This window comes from Canis lupus, chromosome 5 (assembly GCF_003254725.2).
Source record: "Canis lupus dingo isolate Sandy chromosome 5, ASM325472v2, whole genome shotgun sequence".
Taxonomy (NCBI): Eukaryota; Metazoa; Chordata; class Mammalia; order Carnivora; family Canidae; genus Canis; species Canis lupus.
In genome coordinates, this window is record NC_064247.1 from 42,710,756 (window position 1) to 42,722,762 (window position 12,007).

The 12,007-nt window shown below is 41.8% G+C and overlaps 1 protein-coding gene across 3 annotated transcripts in view; it reads left to right on the forward strand.

Annotated features, from left to right (window-relative positions):
- Positions 1–6,838: 6,838 nt before the first annotated feature.
- DHRS7B (dehydrogenase/reductase 7B) overlaps positions 6,839–12,007 on the forward strand; it is a 63,393-nt gene continuing 58,224 nt past the window's right edge. The window contains exon 1 of one of the 3 annotated variants that reach the window (XM_025428096.3): positions 6,839–6,968. In XM_025428096.3, the coding sequence (XP_025283881.1) occupies positions 6,949–6,968 (20 nt within the window). In that variant the 5' untranslated portion in view covers positions 6,839–6,948. Of the gene's footprint in view, positions 6,969–7,598; positions 7,723–12,007 lie in introns of those variants that run through there. The other 2 variants (XM_025428099.3, XM_025428097.3) reach the window with 2 other exon arrangements.

Below are 12,007 nucleotides of genomic sequence, written 5' to 3' on the forward strand. Positions count from 1 at the left end.
AAGTTGATGTACCTTTGCAACAACTGTTCCTTAGAACTTTCTGAGATGGCAGAAATGTCCTGCATCTGTAGTGAACACTTGAAATGTAGCTGGTATGACTGAGGAACTGATTTTTTAATTTAATTTTAACTTATTATTTATTTTTAAAAAGATTGTATTTATTTATTTTGAGAGAGAGAGAGTGCGTGAGAGAGAGAGAGAGAGCATGAGCAGAGGGGAGGGGCAGAGGGAGAGGGAGAAAGAGACTCCCCGCTGAGCAGGGAGCCCAACCTGGGGCTCATCACAGGACCCGGAGACCATGACCAGAGCTGAAGGCAGATGCTTAACCCAGACACCCTGTTTGACTGATTTACATTTAAATAGCCACATGTACCTCATGGTTGCTATATTGGACGGCACAGTTTTAGCCCCAAATGCCACCAGCTTCCTGTGAAAAATCAATTTTATGAAAATGCTTATTCCATCTGGCAGTCTTAGCATTTTATGGATGTTCCTCAAATATTATTTCTGAATAAAGGTTTGAAGAAATACAGCGCAAATATTATTAGATTAGGCAACAGGATCCTACAGGACTTTTTTACTTAAACATTTTTATAAATCCTTCTTCCCAGGGAAGAAATACAGGCTTTCTGAAGGTCACAATCTCTGTGCAGCAGCCACCAGCACTTGCTTTTCTCATAAGTTTCAGTGAGCAGCAATAAAACTCCCCTTCCTGCCGGGAAGCTGAACATTTCCCAGGAACCACAGATAGCAGAACATATTGTGTGTGTTTCACCTCTGTGCTTAAAAAAAATTTTTTTTAAATTTTATGTAACTCAAACACCCCTACACCCAAAGTGGGGCTCAAACTCACAACCCCAAGATCCAGAGTCATGAGCTCCACCAACTGAGCTAGCCAGGCACCCCTCAGCTTTGTGCTTTCTGCTCTTGGATGGGCAGTGTCCTAAAAATTGCATTGCCTTTCTTCTGTTATCACTCCCAGTTGTCCTTCTGACCATTTACGATCTTTGGCATAACCTTTATACTCACAAAAACATCTCTAAGAGGAAGAGGTGATATGACAAGTACAAATACAAATACTGCAAACTACCCATTCAATTCTAGGTGCTTCTGGAAGGCAGTAGTCTTTCCTTGCACCTCAGTTTGGTGGGGAAGGGATGGAAGCCTCCTTTGTATCATCCCCCAGCCCCCAAGTAGCATGATACAAAGCACATTTGAGAGGGGGACTGATTTTATTAAAAAGATCCATAGGATGGGAGGATGGGGTCATGTTAGAATTCATGTCACTAATAGAAAATTTCTCCTTAGAACAATACAAAAATCTGTGTAATTACCAATGAAATTTTTTTCTTTTTCTGCTCTCATCAGAGGAAAATGTGGTTATGTATCCTTGTATTCTTACAACAATAATTCCACCACCAACAGTAATCAAAACAACAGCTGCAATTTCTTGAACACTAACTTACGTGGCACTTTACAAGTGCTACTGCCTTTGGACTCACACTTTATTATGTTCATTTTAAGGATGAACAGGCTGAGGTGTTAAGAAATTCAACACCTGTGTGCGTGTGCGTGTGTGTGTAATTTTAAATTTTATTTGGAATGAATTATAGATTCACAGAAAGTTGCAAAAGGGGTATAGAGCAGTATAGAGCATGATTACAGTACAATATCAAAGCCAGGAATCTGACAACGTATGTGTGTTTGTGTGCGTGAGTGCAGTTCCGTGTCATATGCGCAGATTCGGGCAACCACTAGTGCAGTCAAGATACTGAATTATTCTATCGCCACAAAGTTCTCCCTCCTACCACCACTTTAGAGTCATAATCATTCCCCTTTCTCCCATTCTTAACCTCTGACAACCACTACTCTGTCATTTCAAGAATGTTATATAAATGGAATCGTTAAGTAGGAGAACTTTTGAGGTTGGCTTTTTTTCACTCAGCATAATGGTCCTGAGATTCATTCAAATTATTGCATGAATCAACAGGTCATTCCTCTTCCTTATTAAGGGTAGTATTCCATGGTATGGATGTGCCATAGTTTGTTTAATCATGAAAGACATTTTGGCTGATTCCAGTTTTGTCCACTGCAAATACAGTGTTTATGAACAACTGTGGTCAGGTTTTTGTCTTTTCCTAAGGTTCTATTTCTTTGGGATAAATGCAATTACTAGATTTATGTTTAGATTTTTGCTTTGTTTTGAGAAACTATCATACTGTTTTCAGGAGTGGCTGTACCACTTTACATTCCCACCAGCAATATGTGAGAAATACACTTTAGTTTCTTCTTTTTCAATCTGCATACTCTTTATTTCCTTGCTTTGCTTTATTGCACTGGCTAGAACTTCTAGTACTAGGTTGAATAGTATCAGTGAAAGTGAGCATCCTTGCCTTGTCCAATTTTAGAGGGAAAGTTGTTGTTTTTTGTTTGTTTGTTTGTGTTTTAGAGGGAAAGTTTTTGACCTTTCACTATTAGGTATATGGACAACTGTGATAGCTGCTGTTTATCAGGTTGAGAAAGTCCCCTTTTATTCTTAGTTTGTTGAATGTTTTTATCACTAATGGGTGTTTGATTTTGTCAAAATCTTTTTTCTGCTCTGATTGATATGATCGTATGCTTTATTTTCTTCATTAACCTCTAAATATCAAAGATTGCATTGATTGTTTCTCAAATATTAAAACAGCTTTGCATTCCTGGGATAAACTTCCCTTGGTTATGGTGTATAATTCTTTTTACAAATTACTGAATTCTAGGGCAGCCAGGATGGCTCAGCAGTTTAGCACCACCTTCCGCCCAGGGCGTTATCCTGGAGACCCGGGATCAAATCCCACGTCAGGCTCCCTGCATGGAGCCTGCTTCTCCCTCTGACTATGTCTCTGCCTCTCTTTCTCTCTCTGTGTCTCTCATGAATAAGTAAATATAATCTTAAAAATTGCTGAATTCTATTGCTAGTATTTTATTAAAAAGTTTGCCTTTATATGAGGAATTCTGGTCTAAAGGTTTTTTAGTTTCTTTCTTTCTTTCTTTTCCTTTCTTTTTTTTTTTTTTTTTTCTTTTGGTACTGCCTCTGCCTGGTTTTGGTATCAGGGTAATACAGATGGACTTCACAGAATTAGAAAGTGTCCCTTCCTCTTCTATTTTCTGGAAGAGATTTGTAGAAGTGGTATTACTTCTTTAAATGTTTGGAATAACTCTCCAATTAAACTCTCAGGGCCTGAACATTTCATTTTTGGCAGGCTTTTAATTATTTTATAGTTAAAAGTCTATTCTACTTTTCTATTTCATAGTGGGAGAGTTCTGGTAATTTGTACTTTTTAAGGCATTGGTCCATTTCATCTAAGTTGTCAAATGTATGTATGAGCTGCTTTAGTATTCCTTTATTATCCTTCTGATGTCTGTGGATCTGTAGTGATAATGCTGTTTTCTTACTGATACTATAATCATTGGTGTCTTCTCTTGTCAGTCTCCTTAGAGGTTTATCAATTTTACCTTTTCAAAGAATCAGCTTTTTCTTTCATTAATTTTGTTTTAAAATTTATTTTTTCAACAAAAGATTTTATTTATTTATTCATGAGAGACACAGAGAGAGGCAGAGACATAGGCAGAGGGAGAAGCAAGCTCCATGCAGGGAGCCCAACGTGGGACTCCATCCCAGGACCATTGGATCATACCCTGAACCAAAGGCAGATGCTCAACCACTGAACCACCCAGGCGCCCCTTAAAATTTCATTGATTTCTGCTGTCTTTATTATTTCCTTCTGTTTGTTTTGGTCTTTTTCCCCTAATTTATTTTTAGCTTGTTGGAGACTGTCCTCTTTTCTAATGTAAGCAAATTTCCCTCTCAGCACCACCTTAGCTGTGTCCCACAGGTTTTGATATATTGTATTCTCATTTTCATTGAGTTCTGTGTATTTTTTAAAAATTTCTTGAGACTACCTTTTTGATCTATGGATTATTTAAAAGTATGTTGTTTAGCTTCCAAGTTTTTGGAGATTTTCCTATTATTATTGTCTTGATATCTAGCTTGATTCCATTGTAGTTGGTACACATTCTATATATAATTCCACTTCCTTTAAATTTGTTGAGGTTAGTTTTTTATGGCACAGAATGCGGTCTATTCTGGCATGTGTTCTGTGAGTGCTTAAAAAGAATGTTTTCTGTTGTCGTTGGGGGATGTCCCACAAATTGTTGAGCTCTTCCATGAATGTGGTGGGGGAGGTGGCCCTATTGCTGCTGAGCAGTGTTAAAGGTCCTTTTTTAAAATTTTTTTATTTTTTATTTTTTTTAATTTTTATTTATTTATGATAGTCACACACACACACACACAGAGAGAGAGAGAGAGAGAGAGAGAGAGAGAGAGGCAGAGACATAGGCAGAGGGAGAAGCAGGCTCCATGCACCGGGAGCCCGATGTGGGATTCGATCCCATGTCTCCAGGATCGCGCCCTGGGCCAAAGGCAGGCGCCAAACCGCTGCACCACCCAGGGGTCTCCAGTGTTAAAGGTCCTGACTCTTCAATCAGCTCCCTCTAATACCACCCCAGAGAGGAAGGAGGGGGTACCTCCTTACCATCAAGTGGGGGTGGAAGTCCAGGTTCCCCACAGGGTTTCTACGAACACCATATTGGGTCAGAGCCTTCTGCCCAATGGGAATGAAAGTCCCAGTCTACTTGGCCTTCTCCAATATTATATGAGCAGAGGGAAAAAAGGAGTAGCTGAGTCCCCTTATAGCTTAGCTTGAGAGGAAGGATAAGCTTTCCATTTAAGCCTTTGTCGGCAAAGGTGGTTATGGGGCCAAAGTATTTGTCAGGTGTTTTGGCTGGAGTAGAGCCGTTGTTTATGTTTTCTGTCTTCCAAGGCTGCCCTTTCCCCTGTCTTTCTAGTTAGAGAGAGCAGTGGGCTTTGGGGAGGGGGGGCTCTGTCTGTGAATGTTGGCATTTCTAGGTTGTCTGCCCCTCTAGTACCCAGTCTGGGGTAATGAGGTAAAGAACAATAACAAAAACACAAACTAGGGAACTCACCACCATGTTGTTTCTCCAGTCCCAAGGTCCCTAGCCAGTGTGCCTTCCCTTTACTTTTCAGACACTTCTTATGCTTTTAAAAATATACATTGTCCAGGGTTTTTAGTTGACCTTAGCAAGAGGAATAGCATGTCTATTCTGTCTTCTTGGGAAGTCCCTTGTCCCATTTTCTTTTTCTTTTTTTAAAAGATTTTATTTATTTATTCATGAGAGACACAGAGAGGCAGAGACACAGGCAGAGGGAGAACCAGGTTCCCTGTGGGGAGCCCAATGCAGGACTCAATCTCAGGACCCCAGGATCACAATGTGAGCCAAAGGCAGACACTCTACCACTGAGCCACCCAGGTGCCCTCATCCCATCCCGTTTTCACTGAAAGCCATGGGTTCTATTTGTATAATATTCTGGCTGGGAAGTTAGAGTTCTTATACTTGCATCTGACAAAAAATCCACCTCAAATTGGTTATAAAAACAACGGAATTCATTCTTGCTTCCAGAATGACTCCAAGCAGGACTGAAGTTTATGTTGGCTAGAGAGATGGATGATAAGCTTAGAAAATTAACCCTAGGAAACTGCTCAGCCTTGCAGTAAGGACTCAGGATCATATTGGGTTTATTAGTGGGACATTTGCATTTTGGGAACATGCAAGCAGGAGCCTAGACTTTCCTGAACAATCGACAGGGGGCAAGAGAGTATACAAATTCCTGTGAAAATGTCTAATGAAAACATATTAAATATATCATTTGAAAGGATAGCTAACATTTAGTTAAAAAAATAAAATTTCCTGTTTCTAGATTTTGTGAGTACTTGCAAGGATTTCTATGAAATACTGACTAAAGTGATTACAAGCAACATACAGAGCAGGTTTACAGTATGATGTTTGTACAAGGGACGGTGGGGAGAATGTTGAATGTACACATAATTGCTTGATTATGCATAAGATAGCTCTGGAAAGACAAATGTAGCTAATAGCATTGTTAGCTATTGAGAAGAGAACTGGATACCTGGAGAACAGGGAGAGAGATTTTTCAACTTACACATTTTTGCCATCTCTTGAATTTTGAACTATGAGAACTGTCCTCAGTTTCTCTTTCAACATCCTCTTCTCATGGTTCTCCTTCAACCACTCAGATATTTTAAAAAATGTACTTGCAAGAATTACTTATATATCCGGAATCAATTCACCTTCAGACATATGTGTTGCAAATATCTTCTCCGCTCTATTCCTTGCATGGTACTCTCTTCTGTCTTTCCGTGTCTTAAATTTAAGGACGCCGAGTTTACCAGCCTTTCTCTTTAGGGTTGGTACTTTTTGTGTCCTGCTAAATAAAGTATTTCCCTATCCCATGGTCACAATATCGTGCTGCTATTTTCCAGACTTGTACCTTTCACATTTAGGTGTACTTTTGAATGGAGATTTTTTTTTTTTTTTTTGTATGAGGTAGGAGTCAAGGCTCATTACCCAACACCACCCCCATCAGGAGTCAACTGATCTAGCACTATTTACTGAAAACAAATTTCCCATTGCTTTATGGTGGCTCCTTTGTTGGGGGGGGGGAATGTGACGACATGCTCATGGGTTTGTTTCTAGCCCTATCTTCTTTTCCACTGACCTTTTTATTCTTTATAAGTCTTGGTAACGGTGCACACATGCTGTAGTGGGCCGGTCACTTCACTCCACCTCAACACACCACCGAGAGGGTGTGCGAAACCCAAGCCACGACCTTGCGGCTTTGCCTCCCAGAGCTGGAAGGGAGGCACTCGGGTAGGAGCCCGCCTTTCCCACTTCTGACGCCCGTTCACCTTACCCGCACCTGGAGGGACGCACGCCCCACACGCATGCGCAGCCCGAGGGCCGGGATTGGACGGAGCCGCGCGAGCGAAGTCTCGCGTCACTTCCGAGGCGGGAGGATGAAGTTGATTGACCATGGTCCCTGGGGCGACCAGGTAAGGGCCGGGGAGGAAGCGACCTAGGTGGCGAGGGGCGGAGGGACCGGCCCGGGGCTGAGGCGCGCGGGTGGATCCCGACTCGAGTGCATCCTTGGCCCAGGCGGAGGGAGGGAAGCGGCTGTGGAGGCCGAACGGAGGCTGCGGACCCCGAGGGGCACGCCGCGTCCCGGGGCCGGCCTCTGGGACGCTCTAAGGGAAGGCTCCGCTGCGGCACGTACCCTGGAGCCTTGCCTCTGGCGCTTTCTCTTCGGGCGGCCCCCTGCCACCCCGGCTAGGACCTGTCCCTCCCCCCCGCCCGCTGCCTCGGACCCGGGTGTCCTCCAGCCTCGAGCGCTGGGGGCTGCTGTCACGGAGCCTGGCGTTAGAGACCTGGGATTAGGCAGGGAGCTGCTGCTCGTCCCGAGGCTGGGGAGAGTATTGACCTTTGAGCACCCGCAGGAGTGGGGCTCTTCTAGAGAGCGTACTCCTCCAGCCCTTGATCCGCCGCTTCCTGCCTGTGCGACTCTGGGCAAATGTCTGCAACACTTGGCGCCTGGGTACTCCGTAGTAATTTTGTGTGGTTGTGAAAAGTCAATGAGATTACCTGTAGAATGCCTAAGGTAACGATGCTTTTTTGTTTCTCCTGAGGCTTATGATGGGAAGGAGCAGAGATGGGAGGAAGGACCAGGATTGGGCCTTGATCAGGGGTCACCAGTGACCTGCTTCTTGCTGGGATTTTCTGGGATGACGTTTTAGTGTCCGCAAAGACAAGGTGGTGAGGCTTCTAGATTTCTTTTTTTTTTTAAATTTATTCATGATAGACAGAGAGAGAGGCAGAGACATAGGCAGAGGAAGAAGCAGGCTCCATGCAGGGAGCCCGACGCGGGACTCGATCCCGGGTCTCTAGGACCACGCCCTGGGCCGAAGGCGCCTGCTAAAACTACTGAGCCACCCAGGGATCCCCGAGGCTTACAGATTAACAGTTGACTTGTAGTCTATGCAGTCCCAATAGGGCTCGTTTTAAAAGGAGGCATTATAAAAATGGATATGCATACATTATTTGTTGCTGAATTAACCTTTTCTCCAGGAAACAGAAGACCACGTAATTTGTTCTGTTATTTTCCTTTGCAACATTTGAAGCTTCTTTAGGATCATTCTTTTTATTGCTGGGTGGAGGGTTTCTTTTATTGTAGAAAACACAGACTTTGAAAAAAAAAACACATTTATACCATTGGAAAGGATCTTTTTTATACATTTTTTTCTGGATTGTAGATTGGTTAGGGATTTGGTAGAAACACTAAAACAGTACTTACCATGTATTAATTTTATGGCATAAACTGAGCCATTTGCCCAAGAGGGAAGTACTATTTTTTTTTTTTTTTGAGGGGGGGGATTTAGTTACTTAGAGAGCACACACATGCACTCACGGAGAGGGGCAAAGGGAGAGTGAGACAAAGAATCTAAAGCAGACTCCTCACTGAGCTTGGAGCCTGACACGGGACCATATCTCACAACCCTGATATCATGATCTCAGCCAAAATCAAGAGTGATGCTTAGCTGACTGAACCACCCTGGTGCCTGGGGAAGTACTATTTTAGTTCAATTTTTATAGATGAAGAAATTGAGGCTTAGGGAAGTTGAATGATGTGTCTAGATTTGGAGAATCTAAGAACAGAAACAATGTTAAAGGGGGCTATCTTGGGGAATGTAGAATACACCAGGAAAGGAGAGAGATTACCCTCCGATGCTGGGGAACACTGGAATGAAGGAACGTTTTATCATTAAGGCATGGAGTTTCTTACTGGGATGGGAGGGCACTTATCTTAAAGGTAAAAGCCTGTTGTTTTATCTGCACATCCTGGGCCAAGATCAGCATAGTTGGACTGAGGTCATCTACGTGTTGAAGCCCATGTCTGGAACCTTGCTGCCCTTTGCTTTGAAAGAATCTGACACTATATACAAGAGTGTGCAACCCACATAAATGCGTGATCACTTCACATCCAAAAAGATTCTTGGCTTTATGAACAGATCTATTTGAGGATTCTTTTATTTTAATTTTTATTTAATTTTTTTCTTTTTTTAAAAAATTTTAATCCCAGCATAGTTAACCCAATGTTATATGAGCTTCAGGTTACAATATAGTGATTTTTTAAAAAAGATTTTATTTATTTATTCATGAAAGACACACAGAGAGAGAGGCAGAGACACAGGCAGAGGGAGGAGCAGGCTCCATGCAGGGAGCCCCATGTGGGACTCTATCCTGGGTCCCCAGGATCACGCCCTGGGCTGAAGGCAGACGCTCAACCATTGAGCCATCTGGGCTGCCCACAATATAGTGATTTAGCAATTCTGTATGTTACTTGGTGCTCATCAAGATAACTGTATTCTTAATCCCCTTCACCTATTTCACCCAACCCCCCACATCTCCCCTCTGGTAACCATCAATTTTTTTCTCCATGGTTGAGTACTTTTTTTTTGGTTTGTCTCTCTCTCTTTTTCTTTATTTTGGTTCTTAAATTACAAATGAGTGAAAACATACCATAGTTGTCTTTCTCTGACTTATTTTGCTTAGCGTTATACTCTAGCTCCATCCATGTTGTTGCAAATGGCAAGATTTCATTTATGACTGAATTGTGTGTACATATATATATATATATGTACACACAATGAACTGTATATATACACAATATGCATACTATACAATATATGTATATGTACACATACAGTGTATATGTGTACAATATGCATATATACACAGACTACAATATACATGTTATGTATTATATATATAGACAAAATATATATTGTGTGTGTGAGTATGATATATACAATCCATTGTATATGTTTCTTTATTCATTCATCTGTTGGTGGATACTTGATCTGCTTTCATAATTTGACTCTTGTAAATAATGCTGGGGTAAACACTGGGGTGCATATATCCTTTCCAATTAGTGTTTTTGTGTTCATTGAGTAAATACCCAGTAATGCGATTACTGGATCATAGAGTAGTTCTATTTTTTTTTTTTTTAATTTATTTATGGTAGTCACAGAGAGAGAGAGAGAGAGAGGCAGAGACATAGGCAGAGGGAGAAGCAGGCTCCATGCACCGGGAGCCCGATGTGGGATTCGATCCCGGGTCTCCAGGATCGCGCCCTGGGCCAAAGGCAGGCGCTAAACCACTGCGCCACCCAGGGATCCCCCTATTTTTCATATTTATTTATTTATTTATTTATTTATTTATTTATTTATTTATTTATTTATGATAGTCACACAGAGAGAGAGAGAGAGAGAGAGAGAGGCAGAGAGACAGGCAGAGGGAGAAGCAGGCTCCATGCACCAGGGGCCTGACGTGGGACTCGATCCCGGGTCTCCAGGATCGCGCCCTGGGCCAAAGGCAGGCGCCAAACCGCTGTGCCACCCAGGGATCCCTATTTTTCTTTTTTTGAGTAACTTCTATACTGTTTTCCATAGTGGCTGCACCAGTTTGCATTCCCACCAACAGTGCAAGATGGTTGCTTTTTCTTCACATCCTTGTCAACACTTGTATCTTATATTTTTGGTTATAGCCATTCTGACAGGTGTGAGGTGGTATCTCATTGAAGTTTTTGATTTCCATTTCCCTGATGATGAGTGATGCTGAGCATCTTTTCATGTGTCTATTGGCCATCTGTATGTCTTTTGAAAATGTCTGTTAATGTCTTCTGCCCACTTTTTAATTTGGGTTATGTATTTTTTGGTTTAATAAGTTCTTTCTATATTTTGGGTACTAACTTTTTTTTTTTAAGATTTTATTTATTCATTCATGAGACACAGAGAGAGAGAGGCAGAGACATAGGCAGAAGGAGAAGCAGGCTCCCTGCGGAGAACGTGATGCGGGACTCGATTCCAGACCCTGGGATCACGTCCTTAGCCAAAGGCAGAGTCTCAACCACTGAGCCACCCAGGCAGTCCTGGATACTAACTTTTTATTGGATATGTCATTTGCAAATACCTTCTCCCGTTTATTAGGTTGTCTCTTAGTTTTGTTGATTGCTTCCTTCACTTTGCAGAAGATTTTTATTTTATTTTATTTTTTAAAAGATTTTATTTATTTATTCATAGACACACAGGGAAAGGCAGAGACACAGGCAGAAGCAGGCTCCATGCAGGGAGCCCGATGTGGGACTGGATCCCGTGTCTCCTGGATCACACCCCAGGCTGCAGATGGCGCCAAACCGCTGCACCACCGGGGCTGCCCGAAGATTTTTATTTTGATGCAGTTCCAATAGTTTATTTTTGCTTCTGTTTCCCTTGCTTTAGAAGACATATCTTAAAAGAAGTTGCTATGGCCAGTGTGAATGAAATTACTGCTTGCCTGTGCTCTCTTCAGTATTCTTTGAGATAGTACATTCATAGTATACTTAAAATATTTTATTCACATTTGAAACTATGTATAAATGGAGCTGTGTTTGTGTTCTAGTCAAGAGCATGGAATGTGCCTTCCCTAACATACATTCCTCTTTTTCTCCATAATAATAATAGTTAACATTCAATGAGTGTAATGTGCCAGACTTAATGCTAAGCATTTTATTGGATTATTCAATTCTCACAATAACTCTGTGAAGTAGGAATAGTTATCTTTATTTATAAGAAAGAAATGGGCTCAGAGATGGTAAGAAGTTTATCCAAAGGCACAGAACTAGTAAGGGCAGAGCCAATTCTATGTCCTTCAAAAGCTAGTGCTTGGGCAGCCCGGGTGGCTCAGTGGTTTAATGCCACCTTCAGCCCAGGGTGTGATCCTGGAGACCCTGGATCGAGTCCCACATTGGGCTCCCTGCATGGGACCTACCTCTCCCTCTGCCTGTGTCTCTGCCTCCCTCTCTCTAATAAATAAAATCTTAAAAAAAAAAAAAAAAGCTAGTGCTTATCTATGTATTTCATTCATTCCTTTATTTAGCAGATATTTATTGAACACATCTACTCTATTAGCAGTGTGCTAGGTGTTGGGAATATAGTAATTGCCAAAACCGACATATTCCCTGCTGTCAGGTTGTTTATAAGTCTAATAGTGGAGCTAG